The 23,733-nt window shown below is 33.0% G+C and overlaps 2 protein-coding genes and 1 long non-coding RNA gene across 3 annotated transcripts; 1 reads left to right on the plus strand and 2 right to left on the minus strand.

Moving 5' to 3' along the window:
* Window positions 1–7,467: 7,467 nt before the first annotated feature.
* LOC105113892 (7-deoxyloganetin glucosyltransferase-like) lies at window positions 7,468–10,038 on the minus strand. The gene is made up of 2 exons (XM_011010244.1): window positions 9,483–10,038; window positions 7,468–8,505 (listed from the first exon to the last, which is right to left on the minus strand). Exons 1-2 carry the CDS (start codon window positions 9,988–9,990, stop codon window positions 7,577–7,579), a joined length of 1,437 nt encoding a protein of 478 aa, XP_011008546.1. The 5' UTR covers window positions 9,991–10,038; the 3' UTR covers window positions 7,468–7,576.
* Window positions 10,039–11,441: 1,403 nt separating this feature from the next.
* LOC105113891 (uncharacterized) lies at window positions 11,442–12,383 on the plus strand. Its single transcript, XR_840040.1, has 2 exons — window positions 11,442–11,866; window positions 11,946–12,383. It is a non-coding gene; the product is annotated as an uncharacterized LOC105113891 (long non-coding RNA).
* Window positions 12,384–15,612: 3,229 nt separating this feature from the next.
* On the minus strand, window positions 15,613–17,514 carry LOC105113890 (7-deoxyloganetin glucosyltransferase-like). Its single transcript, XM_011010242.1, has 2 exons — window positions 16,877–17,514; window positions 15,613–16,632 (listed from the first exon to the last, which is right to left on the minus strand). The coding sequence occupies exons 1-2, from the start codon at window positions 17,376–17,378 to the stop codon at window positions 15,695–15,697; spliced, it is 1,440 nt and encodes a 479-aa protein (XP_011008544.1). The 5' UTR covers window positions 17,379–17,514; the 3' UTR covers window positions 15,613–15,694.
* Window positions 17,515–23,733: the final 6,219 nt, after the last annotated feature.

The following is a 23,733-nucleotide window of genomic DNA, read 5'->3' on the forward strand; positions in this document are numbered from 1 at the left end:
AAAACCCCCACACCCCCCCCCCCCCCCCCCCCCCCCTTTTTCAAGCCATCCCATGTTTTTTTATTTTACATGAAAAAAAAAGGAAGGTGTAGTAAATACTAAGGCGAAAGAAAAATGCTTGCTATCTTATTTCTGCAAAACAAAATAGAGGATAACGTGAACACCGAATCTAGCAAAAACAAAAGTCCCTTAACTAACAAATGCTCTCCCTTACATTTTTTATTTTTTTCTCCTTCATGTAAAAAAACAAAGTGCGCCTATAAACCTACTATTCCTATGAAACGTTCTAATGCCAGGTGACACTTAAGCAGACAAAGGAAAGGGACAATGAAGACCTTTAAAACTCACAATCCCTCACAACAATAGAACAAGAAAAGGAGCACGTAGCTTTAACATCAACAATAATCCGACTCAAAATCAGGGAAAGAACAGCGGGCAAGCATGACACATTTTGTTCAAACAGAAACCAAATATCTAGAGCAAAAGAAAAGACGGGTTTTGGGATAGCATAGACCAACGTTGCCAAGTCTAAATATAACAAAGAAAAGAAGCTGGAAACTATACCTGCAGATCTTACTCTCTATTTTCTTTTGTGCTTTTACTCCCTCTTTTCTTTCTCCGTTCTCCCCTCTGTTTTTTTCTTTGTTTTTTCTGCTTGCTCCTTTTTTTTTTCTCTCTTTCACGTTCCACTGTAGGCTTTTTAGTATCAAAGAAAAGCCTCCTTTCTTTCCCCTTGTTTTGCCTCTGTCTCCTCTTTTTCCTTCTGTCTTCTCCCTTTTTTTTTCTCTTTTTCTTTTTTGCTCTTCCTTTCCGTTCTCTCTTTTCTTATTTTTCTGTCGCTTTTCTACTCTTTTTTTTTTCTTTCGTTCCTCTCCTTTATGTCCTCCTCTCTTGAATTTTTTTTTTCTTCCTCCCTTTTTCTCTTCCTTTTTAGGTTAGCAAAGGCAGCGTATATATAGTTTATACACAGCTCTTGTTAGGAAAGATTCAATGCATTAATCTAGGATCAAATCCCAGCTGATTTGCAGCCAAATAATACAAATGAGGAAACTACAATATTCTCATTGATTATATGCCGATTTTAGTGATTTCTTTCCAACATTAACACATCATCCTAACCATCTATGTTAGGGTTAAAATTCCAGCCATTAGATGATGGTGAGGTTCTTCTATTTATGGCATTTTGTAGCTATCAAAAGCTGCTGTTTCTAAATTATAGTTGCACAAAAACATGATCTACAGCTCCAAAATCAAACAAGATAATCATGGAAACTAGTAGGAAGTCATGGAGAAAAGGAAGGAAATCAGACAGGGAGGGTTGTGTAGTGAAAAAGGAAGGAAATCAGATGGGAAGGGGTGCATGCTGCAAAGTCTTATTTCCTTATTCGGTATGGTAGAAATCTCATCATTTTATGATGATCTAGTTCCAACCAATTTCCTTTTGATTTCATCTTCAATTCAATCCTTTATTTTATCACTTTTCAATTCAGTCCTTGGTCTAAAAAAATCCTTCAAATCAGGCTTGCGAACTTGGGTAAAAATCCTTCTCGCGACAGGAATCCCTACTTTCACACTAAATATTCAAATGAGAATATCTTGAGCTTCTGATATCAAAATCAAGCGATTTAAAAGCTCAAATTCATCTACACATCTAAGACTACAACTTTGATGAAGGAGTCGAAGTGAGATAAATTTTTTTTTTACATAATAGAATCTAACAATAATTTAGTTGGTCGAAAGGGATGTCCGGGTCTAACACAAAAACTGACGAATGTCGAGAATCCTGATTTGAATGAGAGTATGAACTAAGAAAAAAAATCACAAAAAATAGGCCAAAAATAGAGTTTTTTTTAGTGCAAACTTGGGTCAATATCCTTCTCGCAACAGAATTCTCTACCTCCATGTTAGATATTCAAACGGGAACATCTTGAGCCCTTGATATCGAAATCAAGTGATTCCAAGCTCAAATTCATCTACACGTCTAGGACTACAACTTTAATGATGGAATCAAAGTGAGATAAAATCTTTTTACAAAACAGAAACTAGTAGTAATCTAGTTGGTCAAAAAGGTTCTTGATTTGACAATACTGAGCATTCAAATCTGACTGATAATCTACTCTAAGAACAATGATCCCTAGGACCTAATAAAGGTGTACATCAATTTTTCAACATGTAATAAGTGACAGATTATACCTAGGATGGTCAGATATCGGACGAAATTGAGTTAGAATCAGAGTCTAAGTTGGAATAAAAAATTACGACAGCAGCATAACTATTTTTTTAGTGCAAATTCTGAGAGATTAATTCAATGTTAAAGACCAGAAAAAAGGAATAAATTTAGCATTATGAAGACTCCTGATCAACCTAAGAAAACTGATGATTTTAGCAGCAACGGGGAAGGATAAAGAGAGCAGAAAACAACTCAAACAAGGTTTCAAAAAAATATTTCTTTTTTCTGATTTTGTCAAACTTTTAGCAAACATGAGCTAAACTCCTACACTAAGTTCAAAAGAGGTATACACCATCTCTAACACGTGGGGTCCAAAATTGAGTAACAACAGTATTTATAGGAGAAGTTTTGCTAGGTTTTCAAAATAGTCCCTCAACTTTTCCTTTCTTTTTCATTTCATTCTTTTTTTGTAAATTTTGATTTTTTGATTTTTAAATTTTTTTTTAAAACAAGCAATATCAATGTCGACTCAAAGAAAAATCAGTGATTATAAAATTAACGCGTTAAAAGTTGAACACGTTCAAAATACCTTTGAAAATTTAAATTCTTCTAAGATGATGTTGAAAATGCAAAAAATGATGCAAATATATCAAAATGCATTTGGGGGGTTTTTGTTGTTTTTTGCTATTTTTGATTTTTTTTGAAAATTTATCAAAAACATGGGTGAAAAATTTGGTAGCAACAACTAGAAAAATTGTCAGTAAATTCTGATATTCCATAACATAATACGACATCTGAGGTACCCTTGATATATCTTATGATCTTCTCAATAGTATTCCAATGCTCTTTACTAGGATTGTCCATGTATCGACTAGCTGTTTTCATTGCTTATGCAATGTCCGGTTTTATACATATCATGATAAACATTAAAATTATCACTATTGATGTATACTGTACTTGAGACATCTCCATCCTCTTTGCTTCATTACTAGGAAACATACTTAAGGATAATTTAAAGTTAATAAGAAGTGGGGTGGAAATTGGCTTATAATCTTGCATGTTGAAGCGTCACAAGATCTTTTTCAAATAATTGTTATGAGAAAGCCAAATCTTTCTCTTACTTTCGTCTCGGTGAATTTGCATTCCTAAAATCTTATTTGTTGGTCCTAAGTCCTTCATATCAAACTCCCTAGCTAACTGTGCCTTTAATTCTTGGACTCGATCTTTATGGGGGCCTATCATCAATATGTCATCCACATACAACAACAAAATGATGAAATCTTTTTCAAACCTTATGTAATACGTACAATGGTATAAACTAAGTCTGTTGTACCCAAGGCTAATTATAAAGGAATCAAATATCTTGTACCAGCATCTCGATGCCTGTTTGAGACTGTATAAAGATTTGTTCAACCTGCAAACCATGTTTTCCTTGGTTGTTTCAGCAAAGCCCTTTGGTTAGAGCATATAAATTTCTTCTTCAAGTTTTCTATGAAGAAATGCATTTTTCAAATCTAACTACTCTAAGTAATGATCAAATATAACACACATCGTCAAGATTACTCTAATTGTAGTAAGTCGTACTATCAGGGAAAATATCTCATTAAAGTCTATTCCTTTTTTCTAAACATATCCTTTCACCACCAATCTTGCATGATATCGCTCCACTTGATTATTGCCATCATGTTTTATCTTGTAAACTCATTTGTTTCTAATGACCTTTCTTCTTTGTGGTAGTGGAACAAGGTCTCAAGTATTATTCTTGTATAAAGCTTTAATCTTCTCTTGCATTGCTGCCATCCATATACATTCATCTGTGCTTTTGATATCCTCGTGGAAAGTTGATAGCTTTCCATCGTTTGTTAGAACATAGTATGCAATGTTGCTCTCAATAACATATTCTGAGTGCCAAGCCGGTGGTCTTCTTTCATGAGTTTACTTTATTTGTTCTTATTCTTTATGCTCTGGTGTAACTTTAGAAGAAGTATGATTCTGAGTATTTTTCATCTGGACTGTTGTAGTCTCATTTAAAATGCTATTATATTTTTCTATTTGTATTTTATCTTCTGTAAATATGACATCTCTACTAATGACTACCTTATAGGTAGTGGGATCCTACAAGTGATACCCTTTCACTCCATCAACATATTCCAAGAATACATATTTTTTGGATTTTGAATCCATCTTGTTGACTTTTTTAGTATTGTACATCATGTACACATGACTTCCAAATATATGCAACTGAGAATAATTAGTTGGCTTTCTAGTCTACATCTCCATTGGTGTCTTCAGCTCAATTGCAGTTGATGAAGATCGATTTATCATATAACAGGCAGTATTGATAGCTTTTGCCTAGAATGACTTTCTTAGACCTATAGTTTTCAACATTACTCTTATTCTTTCTAATAGAATTATGTTCATTCACTTAGCCACTCCATTTTACCATGTAGTGTATATCGTTGTGAACTGCCTTTTGATACTTTCATATTGATAGAAGTTATCAAATTCATCACTGGTATATTCTCTTTCATTATCAGTCCTCAAACATTTGATTTTCTTTTCAAATTCAAGTTCTACCCGTGCTTTGAAAGTTTTAAAGACTACAAACACATTTGCCTTTTTTTTAATTGGATAAACCCAAACATCATAGTGAATCAAGTCTAAGATGCATTTGCTCTTAGTTGTTGATATGCCAAACTTTAACATGTATTGTTTTCTTGTAACACGATGCTCACAAAAAGGTAAAGTAACCTTTGTAAGCCTAGAAAGTAACTTCTGATCAAAGAGAATTTTCAAACTTTCTTTGACATGTGGCCTAGTTTTTGATGCCACATCATCGTCTTCTTTTCTGCAGGACTGGCTAATATAATTGACGCTTCTATCCCATGATGTGTTTCTCCTATTAATACAAACATGTTTACAAATGTCTTTCTTGTCTTTAAAACCACTAGTGCTCCTTTGATAATTTTTATTATTTCATTATTGTTTGGATCTTACAACCAAGACTATCAAATTATCCTATGGACAAAAGATTCTTCTTTAAGTCTTTTATATGTCGTACTCCTGAAATAGTACGAATTAAGCCATCATACATCTTTAATTTGATGGTGCCAATGCCAACAATCTCTAAAACATGATTATCACCCATAAACACTGTGCCTCCAGAGATGAGTTCATATATATGAAATCAATTTCGATTAGGAGTCATATGTCATATTGCTCCTGAATCTATTAGCCAGACCTCAGTGAGCTCTTCTCTATTTATAGAGATTGTCGTTGCTTCACTGTATAAAACCTCTTTATCTTTAAAGGTGCTTGCAACACATCTTTGAGGTTTTGATAACTTTGCAGTATTCTCTACACCCTTTTTAAACCAATAATCTTTTTTGAAGTGCCTTTTTTTGCCATAATTGTAGCATTTCACAGTCTTTTTACTTCTTGATTTAGATCTCCTATGTCTTTGACTCCCACTAGAGCCATGTTTTGTTGATCTTCCTCTTGACATCAATAACGCCGCTGCTTGGTTTGAACTGTTTCCGTCTCATTTATTTTTGCAGCTATTTTTTTCTTTCAAGATAGCGGATGCAACATCATCGAAGACTAAATAGTTTGAGAGGATATTATTGTTTAAGTTGATAATGAGCTAATTAAACGAATCAGGAAGACTTTAACGTAGAAGCTCTGCATATTCATTTTCCTCTATTTGTTAACCCAATGTAGTGATTTGTGAAAATAGAGTTCTTATTGTGTTGATGTGGTCAGTCACTGACGTGGTTTCTACCATTTAAAGGGTATAAAGTCTCTGGTTCTAGAAAATCTTATTGTGCAAAGATTTGGACTTGCATATCTTTGTCAAAGTATCCCATATCTTTTTAGCTATTTTTTTCTCCACCACACTTGATAATACTTCATCAGCTAATGCTAAATATATGTTAGCAATAACATTTCCATCCATCTCATTCTATTTTGCATTATCAGTGATCTCCTCTGGCCGATCCCTAATTGCTGTCAAGCAATTGTCTTTCCTTAAGATTGTCTTGATTCACATTTTTCACAGTGAGAAATTGCTCCCTTTAAACCTCTCAATCTTGTACTTTGCTGCCATTTTATTCACCATGATCTATTAAGCTATCACCGTTTCACATATCTATAACATATATATAAATAATATTGTGTGAATAATACTTCACTAAGTAAGTTCTTAGGAAAGATTGGAGGGGTTACAAACGGTCCCGTTTAAAACCTAATATCCTTAGATAGAACTTCTTAGACTGTATTTAATCACTGCACTGACTTTCTATATATGCTAATAGTAATGTCTGTTAACAGAATCATATGGATGAACAATGCCGTATAGGTGAATAGTAACTGTATATACAAATAACTTTTGTATGTTAACAACACCAATCAAGAAGCACTGATACCACTATTAGGATACTAACATGCAAACCCGACAAAACAAAAGGCAAGGGAAAGGATAAAATGAAAAATAAGAGAAACAAGAATTTACATGTTTCATCCAATTATGTTACGTTCACGAGCAAGTATAGAAGGATTTTACTAAGTAATGTGAGAATTACTAATAATAGAAGAACAACTAAAAATCTCTCTATTACTAAGAGAAAACATCTCATTTACTCTCTCACAAATACCTTACTCTCCTCTTCTTCTCTGTATCTTGGTGTGCAAAATAAGCTTGGAGGCATTGTCTATTTATAGGCAAGCGTTAGGGGACAAAGGCTATAAACCATGGTACCAATTATGCCACAAATTATGTCAATAACTTATCTCCACTCACACTCGACAAATTATGCAAAGAACTCATCTCCACTTATTTTTGTCATCCACTAATTATATGGATTTAATTGATTTAATTAAGTGGTGGCTTTACAGTATTATCTTTAGTAGGGGAGTGAGCAACTGTACATTGCTTAAGATAACCAAAAGACATAAGATAATTATCCGTAGATTTTCTATCATCAATACTACTTGCAGAATCTGCATTTGAAAAACCATGTAATAGAAAGGAAGAACTATGAGTAATATGTAAACTATGTGTTGTAGTACCTTTAAAATAACAGAAAATGCCTTTCATACCAGCCTAACGAGAGTTTGTAAGAGCATATATAAACTATAAACTGATAGACTCTGAAATATTTAGTCTCACAAAAATGAGATATTGAAAAGCATTCATAATTTGATCAAAACATGTAGCATGAGAAACAAAGGATGTGACAATATGGTATTTTTGAATGTAAGATAGAAGTATTAACATATTTGCGAAGATATCATATATCTTCGAAAATGGAGCATTTATTTATTATGATATTTCACTTCCAATAAAAGGCAAAAGATAGGGAAGAAAATTTGATCTTTTCATGAATTTTTTATTTCCAGCGTGACGATCTAATTGTTTGAAGAGATTATTTCATGGATGAACTTGTCCAAATTAATGGATGATGTACCCTCTGGCCCAACAGCTTCTACAGCCAACCTTTTCCACTCCATAGCTTTTCCCCTCATTTTCTCACACTTTTCCCCTTCCATTAGCTCCTTCACCAGCATCTCCACTTCTTCCCTCTTGACGTTATTATCAATCTCCATTCCAACTCCCCATTCGTTGCAGCTATATCTACAGTTCATTGCTTGATCAGCGAAGAAGGGCCAACACACCATTGGAACACCAGCACACAAGCTCTCAATGGTTGAACCCCAGCCACTATGAGTTAGAAACCCTCCAACTGCTGGATGGTTAAGCACTTCCTCTTGGGGACACCAACTTGTAATAAAGCCACGCCTTTCAGTTTCCTCTGCAAATTCAGCTGGTAAAACAGCTGATTCACCGATGACCAAATCTGGCCTTATAATCCACAAGAATGGGATATTACTATTAACTAATCCCATTGCAAACTCCACAAGTTGATCAGCTGTCATCACTGTAATGCTTCCAAAATTCACATACACCACTGATTTGGGTTCCTTTGTTTCCAGCCATTGGAGACACTCATGGTCTTCTTTCCACAGACTGTACCCAATAGACTTCAAGCCATCTTCTTCGAATTGATTTAGGAGTAACTGGAGTGGACCGATGGAATAAACTCGAGGGAACATAGTGGAAAGGCCATCTAAAACTTCTGGTTCCAAGGCGTCAAAAGTATGAAAAGCAATTGCACGAGCTTTAACAGAAGTCTCAGCAGCTCCAATGACAAAGTTAAAGACAACGTCATCTGGATCTGTTGTTTGAATAAATGGAAAATCTTTAAGACGAACGTCTTTCATACCAGGAGCCCAGTCTACTTTTGTCTCAAGATAGCCATTGCTTAGATTGCTCAAATCTGCAGAACACAACCTTGTTAGACCAGGCTCAAAATGAAAATTTATTGCACATAATCATTGATCTTGCCTGTGTGATTTAAGCTTGGTAATTTTTGTCGGAACGCGGGCATACCAAAGTAATTAAATTGTAATATTGTTTTAATAATAATAAAGTGTATTAATAAAAAAATCATTTAAAAGATAATTTCTAAAACGTTAAAACATCATTTACAATAAAATAAAATGAATGCCCTATAAAAAAAATTAAAAAGAAAACAAAAGGAAATATAAAAGGAAATAATAATCAAATTAGTGATTTGTGTCTTTCTACATTTAAATACCATCTACACTACAAATAAAATTATTATCGGTATAACTGAAATTAAATTCATTATTGTTAGCTAAATTAATAGTCTATACAAGATTAAAGAGAAACTGGTATCCCATTCTGGCTACACCTTGTTAAAAATCAAATTATTTTTTATAAGCCTAATACTCCATGTTATGCTGAAAAAATGAGAATCCAAGTTTGAATCCAAAATAAATCTTCCGCTAAAAAAGACTACTAATAAATAAATAAATAAAACCTAGAATAATGCACAGTACACTCCCACCATCATAAAATTTTTATGATTTCTAGGATTATCTGATTTAATAATTGGCAGATTTTTAGAGAAGTGATTTGGAAAAGAATATTATATAAAATTTAGACGGTTCTATATATGGCATGTTTTTTGAATTATGCCGTCGAACGTACAGTATATATAAACATAATATAATATATTATATTATAAATAAAAGAAATTGTTGTCGTGATAATGTTTTATAATCATTTCTCCATCAACTTGCAAGGGAGAATCTGGATGTTTGAAAATTTAGAAAAGAATAAAGCAGCAAAATACTAAAGAAGTTGTATAATGGTGTAATAAAGCCACTTTGCGTGGGAGTTCACTTGTAATTGATGGTAACTTACATAATAAACAAGCATGTGAATTACCTTTGATTGGGGTGAAGCCTCTCTCTCTAAGAGCATGGAGCTGTTTAAATCCCATATAGCCACATGCATTCACAGTGGCATACATCACAACTGGAAGACCAACTTCTTCCCCAGCTTTGATGGAGAATGGAGCGAAGGGATCAGAAACAACGCAGGTAATCGGAGGGTTGTTCTCCGATACGGTATTTTTGAGTTGTAAAAGAAGATCTTTAAAGGGTGCTAAGAAATTCTTGTTCATGGCATCACAAAGAGAAGGTATGTCTTGGGTGGCATCAATATCTGAAGGAGGGAGGCCATCAGGAATGGTTCTAAAATGGAAGCCAGGCAAGTCATCAAGGGCATGAGGTCCTCTTGACCTAAGGAAACGTTTGAGATTGAATTCTGTGTTGACAAACGTGATGTGAAGACCTTTGTAGTGAAGAAGCTTTGCAAGTTTAAGCATAGTCTTTATATGACCTTGGAGTGGACATGGGATCACAACAACATGAGGCTTCGAAATGGATCCCATATCTCTCTCACTAGCTAGCTTGCTTGCTTCTCTCTGTTCAGTCTCGATGATTCTTGTCCTGTCATTTATAGCCAGAAATGGATGTTTTTCTATTTCCAAATCAAGCAACTAATTAATTTCTGAATCACAGCTCACAAGTACCTCCAAAATACAAGGATTTTACAAATTAGATGTCACTATAATATAGAAAATCTTACCAGCAAAATTGTCTGGCAGCCTGTGACGTAACATTGCACTATCTCCAGCATCTATCAGTGGCCCTTTTTCTAGAGGTATGAATGAATGGCCCGTTATTTTTTCATTGAAAATTATTATTAAAATATATATCCAGATAATGGCAGCTAGAAAAATTTATTTATAGCAATGAACATAATGAATTGAATTAATTTAATATAAAAAAAAGTTCAATTATACAAATAATTGAAACCTTGTAATTCAATTATATACAGTATCATTCATCCTTTTCTTCTTACTGACAGTTGGATAAATTGTTTTGGAATAACGAGATTAAATCCACATAAATGTGGAATCCGGCACCAAAACACCACCCTATGTCTCCCCCCCTCCCCCCCTCCCTCCCTGGACCACTGGCCCTTACTGTCATGATACACATCACTCATGGCTAGTGCCGTGAGTAAAAAACTGCTTAAATTGACAGCATGAGGAAGAGTGGAGCCATCCCCAACGCATTGTCAAATTTAGTGTACGGAGCCAAAGGTTTTGACTATCCGAACAGTGAGGAGGATATATATTTTGAGGAGGAAACATGTTGATTTTGGAGCTCTAAGATATACAAAGAAAGTAAAATATTACACATTTACTCTCAGTTGATGACTCTAAAATTTACTTATTCCATAGCATTAAAAAAGAATTAATTGTACATCATTAAACACATTAAAAATTTCCAATTGTTTTTTTAAGACTCTTTTGAAACCCAAAAACAAATATATTATTCTTCATTGTTTAATTGGAGCCCTCTGCAAAATTCAAGAACGATAGATGTTGAAAAACCTCAGTCAACAAGCATGCCTGGCTACTTAGTTGGAGGCTTCTGAGAAACTCAAGAATAGTAGGCGGTGATAAATTAATTTCTGGATTGATCTTAGTTAAAAGATGACTGCCATGCCATGCCTCTGCATCATCCTTCATTTTCTGTTTAAAGCTTCCATGTCGTTTTAAGAGTCGTTTTCTTTTTAAACTCTCTTAACACAACGGTTATTTGTCAAAAAGAAAATAACGTAAACATCCAACTTCATTTCTGTATTATGGATCAATTTGTTAAACTCTTCATACCTGCTCCATGCTAATGTTGTATATTGCTAAAAGTTCTATGCTATATGATTCAATTATTGCCGCATCTGTAGGTGAAGAGTATTGTTGCATGGCGAGAATTATACTTCAGAAGCTACACGCGAGTTGCACATTGTCCATACTATGTTCTTTGAGCTTAGTATGAAAAAGCGAAAGGAAAAATCTGATACTATGGAGCTCTTATGAATTTAATATCTTTTCTTTTCATACAGTACTAAATAACTCTAATCATCTATATTGAATTGCGAAATTCTCTAAGATTATGTCCGGAACATTGGTGTCATCAGTAAAACAAGAGAGATAAAATTGGTACAGAAATCAAATATTCACTGAACAAGTACAATTCTTGATATTGACTTGGTGGTCGCAATCACAAATCCTGAATGCCAGGTTTGTTGGTAAACTGGTTGGTCGCTATTATGATTGTGAAGGAAATCCTACCAAATCTTTGAAGGGAGTCGAAGCAAAGGCTGCAAGAGGCACCCAGCTTCTGGAGAAACAGAAAAAAGAGGAGGCCAAACAGCCTAGTTGCAATTCGAGGTAGAGCCAGGAAGAGGGTGGAGAGGTATATTCTCATGATTAGGATGCATATCTAATTTCTCTGTTCGTATACTTTTCAGTAGTTTCACTTTCAGCTTTGGGAGGTCTGGTGTGATGATGGCTTCCCAAGGTTAGTGCGGAGACCACTAGAAATTGCTTTGACTGGGAAGATGAGCAAGCGATGCGCTTGCTTTAAGGAAGATCAACTAAGCGAGACAGGCTAGAAGTGTATGAAGGATGTGATTATCTTTCCAAGACATGCCGTGTTTGAACTAGCGACACGATGCGTGTAATTAAATTATCGTGGTATGTACATTGCTTACAAGTTCTTGCCTCCATGGATAGTTTTAAGGCAGCAGAAAGAAATATCGTGTTTCATTTCTTTGGTGCAGCTTTAGATGGTTTTGAATATTTACCAATGTGCCATGTTAATGTGATTATACTCGTTCATCTTCATAACAGAAGCAAGGGAGGGATCACCACCTCACCGCCATTTTCTAGGATGATACAGTTTGGGAATGGAACCTCTCACATTGGCCTCACCTCTGTTCACTCCTGAATATTACCCTCACGTAAAGGTAACTAGCTTGGTATGAATCATTTTAAAACTAAAACCTTGAATTGACGTGCATTCATTCTAAAGTCATGCAGTGAAATTCTATTCTATGGAAGGAATATCCAAATCTTTTAATGCTCTCTTTTTTATTTGTCTTGTAAGGGCTAATAGCATAAACACGATAAAACATTGAAGAAAGGCCATCCTAAACATATGGCTATAATGTATCGAATGGATGAATAATAATTGCACTAGCCTTAATAGCATTCTCAGCAACTTCCATGGAGAAGTTTATTCCAAATTCATCAGGATCTCTTCTTCGAGAAAATGGAAAATCCTAGAGACAAGCTTCTCAACCTTTTCCCTTTTGACATCATTATCAATCTCCATGCCGACTCCCCATTCAGTGCAGGTATATCTGCAATTCATTTGTTGGTCTGCAAAGAATGGCTAACACACCATTGGAACTTCTGCAGACAAGCTCTCAATAGTTGAACCCCAACCGCGCGCAATGAGTTAGAAACCCTCCAACTGATGGATGGTTGAGTACTTCTTCCTCTGTACACCAGCTTACAATAAGGCCACGTTTCTGAATTTCTGCTGCAAACTCAGGTGGCAAAATCTTCGAATTGCCCATTACAAGATCTGGCCTTGTAATCCACAATAATGGGATCTTGGTCACATTGCAAACTTGAATAGTTGTTCTGCTGTCATCACGGTCATGCTTCCAACCATTGGAGACATTTGCTGGAACTAATTTTTGAAGTTGCCAAGTATCTTTTAGTTTTTCTAGGTATATACATGTAATTATTAAAAATGTATTTATCTTTTAAATCTGTTGAATTATCCTAAATTAGTATAAATATATATTTTGAGTATTGTAAGTCCAAATTAAAGTCCATTCTTCCTCTCTTAAAAAAATAATATATTTATATGAATGAGATTTATTTTTTATTTTTCATTTTTTTTCTCTTCTTCAAATATTTTTAATAAAGTATCAGAGCTAGATCAATCCCGTAAGATTTTAAAAAAACTAAAAGATATTAAACAAAAATAAGATGATAAGAAATAACCGAAGAGTGATGATAAAAAAAAACAACAATTTAAAATAAAGTGAGTAATATCTTAAAAAAAAAATGTTTGACTAGAGAATTGGGGCAAGAACCACAGGAAGAGAAAAATGGCTATGAGTAGTCATGTTAAGACAAAGACAATAATTAAAGAAAAACAAATTAAAGAAATGATAATTGAATGCCATTAGGTAGCCATGATCAAAGGAGTGGCTAAGACAAAAATGCCAGAGATATCTTTTACAAGATGAAAGTTAATTTTGAAAAAAAATTATGGATACAGGGTGACGGTAAAAAAAGTAAAAAAATAAATATTAAAAACCATCATAAAATCTGCATCACATTTTCAATTTCAAGAATAGTAACACTTTTAAAATTAAAGGAGAGCATTATTAAAGGAGAGCAATGCAACTAATTTTTGAAGTTTTTATTAAAAGTATCTTTTAGTTCTTCTAGGTGTTCTCTATATATATCCATATAAATATTAAAAATATATTTATCTTTTAAGTCTTTTGAATTATTCTAAATTAATATAAATATATGTTTGGAGTATTGTTATTCCAAATTCAAGTCTATTAAGATTTGTTTTTTACTATTTTGAATTATTCTAAATTGTTATAAATATATGTTTCGGATGAAAGTTTAGCACGTTATCATTTGGATCTGTGCTTAATTCGAGTAAATGGAATATCCTTGAGCTGAGTGTCTTTCATGCTAGGAACCGAATCAATTGATGTTTCCAAACAGCTCTTGTCTGCAAAAACACGATACTTTAGAGTGAACCTTCCAATGTAGGTCACATTAATTCCTTCGAAGTATATACCTTTAAGTGGGCTGCTGAAGCCTTTCTCCCTGAGAACATGAATTTGCTTTAATCCCCTTATGGCTCAAACTTAACGACTTCATCTGACCTTGAGAGGTTCAGCACAAACCCACCTAGGGCAAAACTCGAATCCAAACGTTGGGGAAAATAATTAAGATACTGTTTATTTTTGTATTTTAAAATTTTTTATTGTTTATTTTTTGTTTTAAATTAATATTTTTCTAGTATTTTTGTATCATTTTGATATGGTAATATTAAAAATAATTTTTTTAAAATAAAAAATATTATTTTAATATATTTCTAATAAAAAATACTATAAAAAATAACAATAATTACACTTCAAAACAAAAACTATAATTTTCATAACATAAGCCATACACTATATCTCTTGTCAAAGACGTGGACATTAGGAAACCAGCTGACGTGTATATAAGCCATATTCTATCGATACTTTATAAATAAATTAAAAAGTGTATTTGAAATATTCTATAAATAAATTAAAAACTAATCGCGCATAATTTACATTTGTTATTTGTATCCTATACCATTAACCCATGCCGTATAAATGTCGGAATCTTTTTATTCTTTAATTAATTCATTCCTCTAATTTATTTTACAAAAAATGGTAATTCTATTGGTGATATAAATCAAATAAATATATAACCGTTTTTGTGGCACAATGATACCAAAAATTGAAAAAGGAATTGCAACTTGATACAATGAAAAAAATAAAAATAATAAACAAAACCCTTTTACAATATTGATGAATAACAATAAGGACTAAAAATTGGTAAAGAGTGCATTTAGAATTGAGAAAAAAAAAACAACAAATGTATTAATAAGCCAAAAATCAACGAGTAAAGGGACTAATTTATATTTTTTTAAGACTAAAAGGACTAAGTCATTGAATATTTAGAATACAAGGACTAAAAAATAATTCCCTCAATTATTTCCAAACAAACAAAGTCAGAAATGCGTAATCCTACTCAGAAGAAGGTCATCCTCCACCGCTAAAAAACTATCCTTTGCACCTTGTCCTCTCTCTCTCTAAGAAAAGATAACTTCTTAGAGAGAGAATTGAATGACAGCTTCACCCTCTTTCTTCGCTCTCACGCACTCCACTCTACTTTGTTTTATGTACTCCCCCACTTGTTGCAAATGAAAAGTATCATTATTCTTTTTCCTTATGTTGACCGGTGGATATCGTTTTATATCACGGTGACGGACTTTCTTCAATTCGCAAGCAATAAATTAATTTCTGGATTGATCTTTAACAGGGACTGTTCAATGGAAAGACATATGGACGATTGAGACAAACACCATTAGTGCAAACACTAGCTTTCTGCAATTCGCATGCAATAAAATCCCATCACAGAAGTATTTTCTCTTTTGCATGATCATAGGTTACAAAGTGATGTTTGATTGTAACATTTCATTGATGAACTTGTCTAAATTAATGGATGATGAACCATTAGGGACAGTAGCCTCTTCCGCCACCTTCTTCCAGTGTTCGGCCTTTTCCCTCATTTTCTTACAATCTTCTCCTCCCATCAAGTTTCTGATTAGCTTCTCCACTTCTTCCCTCCTGACATTGTTATCAATCTCCATGCCAACTCCCCATTCAGTGCAAGCATACCTACAATTTATTGGTTGATCAGCAAATAAGGGCCAACATATCAGTGGCACTCCAGCACACAAGCTTTCAATAATCGAATTCCAACCACTATGAGTTAGAAATCCCCCAACTGATGGGTGGTTCAGAACTTCCTCTTGTGGACACCAACTAGTCACGAAACCACGATTCTGAGTTTCCGCTTGAAACTCAGCTGGCAAAATCGCCGACTCACCGGTAACCAAATCCGGCCTTATTATCCACAAGAACGAGATCTCGCTATTAGCTAGCCCCATCGCAAGCTCAACCAGCTGCTCTGCTGTCATCACTGCTATGCTTCCAAAGTTCACATAGACAACTGACTTGGGCTCCTTGGTATCTAGCCACTGAAGGCATTCACTATCTTCTTTCCATAGATTGTATCCAATAGAGTTCAAACCATCTTGTTGAATTTGATTGAGAAGCAACTGGAGTGGACCGATGGAATACACACGAGGAAATATAGTGGAAAGGCCATCCAAAACATCTTGCTCCAATGCATTAAAAGTATGAATAGCAATTGCATGAGCCTTAACAGAAGCCTCAGCAGCTCGCATTGCAAAGTTGAATACAAAGTCATCTGGATCTATTGTTCGACTATACGGAAAATCTTTAAGTTGGAGCGGTTTCATACCAGGGATTCCTTCTATAATTGTATTTTCAAGATAACCATTTCTTAGATAACTTTCATCTGTAAGAACACAGCGCGTTAAAGTTAGATCACGCTGAGCAATCATTGGATAGAATCATCAGACAATTATAGCTGTGTTCAAACAAGAATTTTCTTGATTATAACTAATAAGTAGGCAATCTACACCAATAAAAAGGCCTCATGATCTTACAAGCGCACAATTGGCCTGATCTTAATTTACCCAATCCAAGAATCAAGACTAGATCAACCACATGCCCTGTGACCTCTTCAACAAGATCAGTACCTTTAAGTGGAAGGAAGCCCTTCTCCTTGAGGTCATGAAGCTGCTTGAATCCCATATATCCACATGCAGACATGGTGACAAGCATCAAAATTGGGAGTCCAAGTTCTTCAGCAGCTGTGATGATGAATCGCATGAAAACATCAGAAACTAGGCAAGTAATCGGAGGATTGTCAAGTTTCGCTAGAAGAACCTTTAAGGGAGCTAACATATTATTTTCAACAGCCATGGCAAGAGGAATATTTTCCCGGGAAGCATCTATATGTGAAGGCGGCAGGCCATCAGGGATGGTTTCAAACTTGAAGTGGGGCAAGCCATCAAGGGCATCTAGGCCTCCTGATTTCAAGAAACGTTGGTGATTGAATTCTGTGTTGACAAATGTTATGTGAAAGCCTTTGGAGTGTAAGAGTTTTGCCAATTTAAGCATGGTTTTTATATGGCTTTGAAATGGACTCGGGATCAAAACCATATGAGGCATATAATTAGCTTCTGGTTTGGATACCATCTCTCACAACTCTCTCTATGCTTCCTTCGTTTCTTCAGAAGATGTATTACTGGATGTGAAATCTCTGCTGATATATCTCATCGATGAATATCTTTTAGGGTGTTTGTCTCTTTATAAGTAAGAGATATGTAGCTTGACGTTACATGTTTTGTTTAGTTCTCTATGTGACTATCTTATAGAAAACTTGGCCAAGTGCTTGTGTCACGGGTGACCGGATCTTGTACAAGTTCAATTGCTTTATTTTTCGTGGTGATTGAGTTTTAAATAAATCAATAGCTTCTATGAGTCGATTACAAATTCAACGCTATTTACCATCATTGGTTTTTTGAATTAATTTGTCCGCCCAAGTCAGATTTAACAATTATACATACGCTCATGAGTTGTCAACAGATAATCAAGCTTTTCATAATTACCTTACTTGGATTCAAACTTCTTCCACTGCATGTCTTTTCCCCTCATTTTCTTACCCTCTTCTCCTTCCATTAACATTTTGACATTGAAATCATTTTTAATATCCACACCAGCTCCCTACTTACTGCCAGCGTATATAGCTACTGTTTATTCCCTGATCAGAAAAAAAAAAAAAAAGGCCAACAAATCATAGGAACTCCTGCACACAAGCTTTCAACAGTTGATTCTCGTTTGAGTCTCCCCAGCCTCTTAAGATTTTTTTTAGTATAAAGAGTTTAGAGATTGTTTAGATATAAAGTAATATTCTCATTTTTAAAAAATAATGTCGGAAAAAAAAACAAACTAGCAAGTTACTGCTAAGGGGCTACAATGGACAGATGGACGGGGTGGGGTGGGGGGCCGCGGGGCGGGTGCGCTCTACTACTCAGAAATGGCAGAATGCTGGACACCTTTTTGTCGTCACTGATGTAGATTGAGCATTCACATTGATCAGTTATTCAAAAAAAAGAAAAAAAAAGGAGGAGAAGAAGAAAGAACATGACTAAATAATAGTTTCTAAAATATTCCTTATCAATGTTATCTTAAATACTACATATATATTCTGCCCGCCTTATTACATGTGGTAATATTTGTTTTTCTATAGGTATTTATTAGTTATTATTGTATTGATAGAAGTAATATTGATCTGTTTATTTTTTTTTATGTAGAATTTTTACTGTATAAAATAATTATATTGTCATTGAAATTGATTTTTTAAAGTTAAAGACCAGTGACATTTCAGTTTTTTTATTTTTCCAGCTCAATAAAATAATGTAAATACCCTTAAAGTAGAAATTTTCTTTAGTTTATGTTAAGAGGCATTTTTTGTATTTTCATTCAATTTTTTATTATTAGGTTTGATAGATAAACACTATTGTAATTTTATTTCCAATAAAAATAAAACTATAGATGAACAAGAAAAATCACTCTAGAAATTAAACACAATATAAAACAATTAATATTATTTAAAGTAGGCCCTCTAAGCAAAAAAAAAACAGAGAAAGTTTTAACTATTTTTTTAATTTTTAGTTTTTTAACTAGTCACATTATTTTATTTATTTTCAATTGTATTCTTTAAAGTTATATTTTCATGACAACCATAGTCATCAAATTCAGCCTAGGGGTTGATCTGGGCAAGAGGCTGAATCTTGGGTTACACGGGTTGACTAGGTCAATTCAGAAAAATTAAAAAATATATATTTAAGGTTTTAATATTTTATATGAAAAAAATTAAGAAACAATCTATTTGGATATATACTATACATATTGTAAATAATTAAGTTTAAAAGATTATTTTAAAAGTTTTTTTATCCCACACTAGAAAGATATTATTTTATTCTTTTAAGTTGAAGTATTTAAATCAAAACGGTTTTTTATCCCACATTAAAAATACATAATTTTTTTTTGTGAATATAAAGTATATATACTAAAGAGTTTCAAATCCCACATTAAAAAAATAAAACATTCATCTAGTATTTATATAGTGAATTTTAAAATGAATTAGTAACTAACTGAAAAATATGAGAAGAAAAGAGAGTTTTCTAGCTATGAGAAAAAATACATTTGAAAAAAATCGGGTCTCTCCTAGGTTTTGCCTTGTCACTTGAGTTCTAGGTTGATCTGATGGGTCGACTGGTCTTCTTGTAGGCTAATTGTAGGTCTGGATTTTGAATGAAACAAACTTGACTAAGATCCCAAGTTAACTCATAGGGTTGGGTCGGGCCTGATAACTATAATGACATAGCTATCAGACCCAAGGTAATGAGTTTGACCATCACCTTAGATCTAGCGGTCATGCTAGACCCAATTGCACACTTGGATTTGACGGTCGAGAAAGACTTAATAGCTTGGGATGTGGCGCACTAGACCCAATAGCTTTAAGTTTGGCAATCATACCTTAACCCAACACGAACCAACAACATTTTAAATAAAATATAGAAAAGGAAACGACCTCATGATTCTTTGAACACAGTAATTCTTTGAACATTTACTGTGTGGTTTACAATGTATATATTCTATAACTATATTGCAAACACTCTATTTTAAGCCTACTGTGTAATTGCACACATATACTTTGAAAAACATGTCCTCGGTTTCACAATCCATGGCAAACTCCTTTATAAAAATTACCACCCTTCGTCAATTCTAATGGCATCGATATTATCTCTATAATCTTTAAAGGAATCCACAACAGTAATTTTCAATACCATTATTTCTCATTGAAACTTACAAACTACAACTATAACTTTTGAAAAGCTCAGCTCCTTGCTCTGTAATTGGATAGGGACTATTTAAATTCATGGATAGAAACCATCTATACCTTGCAGAAACTATCATAATTGATAATACCATTAAAATTAGTATATCTTACACTACGGGGGTAAAATAATATCAACTACTTAAGAGCACACTAATTGTCTCCCTCTCCACTAAGGTATTGTCTTTAATGATTGGTTGTCCCATGTTTCAACCTCTCTAGCATCGACATTAGCCTTTTTCTCTATAACACGCATCATGTCTATTTACTTTGCCTTGATTGAATTGTGTTAAAAAACCTATGAAAGTGTCACAACCTCCTTAAAACAAGAAAAGGCCAATAGTTATGAACTTGCGGTTGTTGGTAAGCCTCTTGCTCCTGCAGACTTTAACCTATTTAAAATGTTTAGTGATAAGAGTTTAAGAATCTTGTAATTACTTTTACAAATCATATGATGAACTAGCACTAACAAACTTTACTTTTTCTCTTTTCTTTCTTTTATCTTTCTTCCTCAATTTCCATATCTGATTCTTTGAATTTTCAAAGTAACCATTTGGTTTATTCTTTGTTCATATTTGACCCCAGTTATTTTTTATTATTAGTAAATAATTTATCAAATTATATTTTTTTTCAATTTCACTCTTTTTTAATTTTTTTTATATGTCATATTTGATTCATATTTTTTTAATTGATATTTATTTTATTTGAGATAGTTTCTAAAAATGATTTTTTTATGATTTCATCCTCCAGTTTTTTCCTATCAGATGTATTCTTCATTCTTTTAATTTCTATTTATTTTATTTTGTTTTGAATACTTTTTTTATTAGAATTCTTTTTTAATTTCATCTTTAAAATTTGATTTGATTTTATTTTATGTTAAATCTAGTCTCTATTTTTTTATTTCTATTTATTTTATTTTAGATCCTTTTTTGTTGTAATTTTCTTTTTTAATTTCATAGCTCAACATTTTGTTGATTGAGATTTTGTATTTTATTTTATTTTATGTCAAATATGATCCCCATTTATTTGTTTCTATTTATTTTTTATCCTTTTTTTATTTTTCATTTTTAATTTCATAGCTCAACATTTTATTGATTTAGAATTTATTGATTAGAAATTTGGCTTCATGATTTTTTTTTTGTTGCCTTCTATGAGGTAATCCTAACCTTAGAACATGGGTGATGGGTTTGGAAGGTTAACTTGAGTTGACTTGGATCTTTTTTAGGTTATTTTTTATAATTTTTTTTATATAATTTTATCTTTCAATATTGGGTTTGTTGGAGGTTGAAATTTGTTATTTTTTTCTCTTTTCTTTTTATGGTGTTATTTTTATTTCAAGTGTTCGGTTATGAGTTTGACGTGTTAGCCCAAGTTAGTTCAAGTCATTTTTTTTTTCAATTTATCTACTATTGTTCCTTGTTTTTTAATCATATTACTAAATTAACTAAGTTTATTAAATCTAATAAAATTAATAATTTGATTTTTTGATTTTTTGATTTTTTGATTTTTTAAAAATGATCATCTTTTTTAAAAAAAATTAGAAAAAAAGTTGACTCTGGATCCACGACTTATTACGGGACACCAATCTAGTTGCTAACAATATGTGAAGGAAAGATGAAGAAAGAAGGTTACTCTCCATGCCTTTTTGGAGTCTCCCTCTTGAATGATAGATATGAAATATTGGTTTTGTTGACCTGAAATAATAACGTAAATGTTAATGATCTAACCATCAACAATCCCTTCTCTCTAACTAGCTAGCTACCTTCACCATGTTCAATCTCAATGAGACTTTTCCTATCATTTATAGCTAGCAATGCTTGGTTTTCTATTTTCAAATCCTGGATCTTTCTTGACTTTGTTTATTTTTAATTAACATCATTTTCTGCTAAGTCATTGTATTATTACTTTAGTGATCATTATCACTAATTACAACACCATGTTAGGATTGAATGCGTCCACACTCTGCCCCATGTTATATGCTCCATTAATCAAGGTTTAAATGACAATAGGCTTAAGGAGTTTTTCCATACTAAGCATCTTTATATTGAACCTTTAAATATAGGTTATAATGCTCTTATCTTCTCGTTATTATAGTAAAGACCTCTGTTATGTTTTTTTTTTATTTGGAATACTTGTGCTGAAATGAGAGATGATTTTGAAGTTGAGATCATGAAAATAGAGAATAAAGTTAAGATATAAATTGTGTTTCCATGCTTGAGCAATTTTATGGAGTGTTGTTAAAAGAGCTTTGCACATAACATCATTGTCTTATATGACAAGCTTTATGATGCTTTTCATATTTTTTATATGCTCTTGAGGGTCTGTGAGTTATTTTTAGTTGTTTAGGCTAGCATATATAAAGACATAATTTTTAAAGAGTCAAGTGTGCAATATTTTATGACAAAATAGGGATTAATAGGGGTTGTATTCTTGCTTGCAAACTCATGGATTCATAGATTTTATATCATTTAGAACATCTCATATGAGAACAATACGTATAGCTTCTTCTAAAAGGAAGAGTGCGAGCATTACTCGTTTATATGCATTCTACCCGTCTCTTTAGGGAATTGAGGTTGTCATTGCACACTTAGTGGTGTTTGTTGTTATGCGAAATAAAAAGTGCAAAGATATAGTTGCACCACCACAACAACATCATTGAACACTTGCATCTAATCAAAGAGTTGTTAGAGATCTAAGTGAGATGGAATCCCCATGGTATGGACATCAATTACTCTCCTTTATTCTAGATTTTTGTCAATCATGGACAATATTTTTTATTAAGAGTGAAAGAAAATGAAGTAGCTTTTTTATTTTATTTCTCACAAATGACGCCACTAATGTATAAAGAAATCAGTTTCCTCAACTAGTGAACCAAAAAAATGAGTGGTTCTTGTAAAACTGATCCTTTGTTTGGGATGTAGGACACTCTGATACTTAGGTTAATACTTATATATGTAGACAAAATAACAAGGTGAAAATATATGGAAAGTGTAAGAAAGCATATATAAGCATTGTAGGATTGTGGACTTGGTATGCTAGAAAATATTATCTCCTTTTTGGTCCAGGAAGGTGCAAAAAAACTTGTATTTTTTATTTCAAAAAAGAGGAAATCTTGTCATTAGCTAACTAATATGGATTATCAATTGGTTTGATGATGTGTCATGAATTTTATGTTTCTTACAGGACTAAAGGGGGAGATGATATGTTATGTTTGTGTGATGAAGTATATATATCTTCATTAGTGTTCATATGGGTTGGTAGGTATAATAGAAATACAAGTATTGATGATAGAAAATGGTGTTTCTCCTATAAAAAGTTATATGAGGGAGACAAAAAAAATTGTATTACAAATTAAAATTGTCAATTCAATTAAAAATAAATATGAGAAAAAAACACAAAAAAAATATGAAGAGAGAGAAATATATACTAGTTACTGGACCAAACTTGAGTGATGAAGCATGGTCACCTAGACTTAGAAAGCAACTAGTTGGTCTTGTAATCTAAATTTGGTGAAATCAGTCGATCTCTTTAAATGCGAGAGCCCAGGCTTTTTAGGCCAAGACCTAATTACCTCATATATGTGTGTGTATGTTGTTTTTTAGGAAATAAAGTTGAATCAAAAGTTATAATCTTGGTCATTTTATACAT

This window comes from Populus euphratica, unplaced genomic scaffold, assembly GCF_000495115.2.
Source record: "Populus euphratica unplaced genomic scaffold, PopEup_1.0 scaffold466.1, whole genome shotgun sequence".
In the NCBI taxonomy this organism is placed as follows: Eukaryota; Viridiplantae; Streptophyta; class Magnoliopsida; order Malpighiales; family Salicaceae; genus Populus; species Populus euphratica.

Bases quoted from the DNA above. Each gene is read 5' to 3' on its own strand.
- LOC105113890 (XM_011010242.1), bottom strand. From the start codon at position 17,378: ATGGTATCCAAACCAGAAGCTAATTATATGCCTCATATGGTTTTGATC. The intron at 16,633-16,876 runs GTACTGATCTTG...GTGTTCTTACAG, and splicing joins GGGCTTCCTTCCACTTAAAG to ATGAAAGTTATCTAAGAAAT.
- LOC105113892 (XM_011010244.1), bottom strand. From the start codon at position 9,990: ATGGGATCCATTTCGAAGCCTCATGTTGTTGTGATCCCATGTCCACTC. The intron at 8,506-9,482 runs GTAATTCACATG...TGTGTTCTGCAG, and splicing joins AGGCTTCACCCCAATCAAAG to ATTTGAGCAATCTAAGCAAT.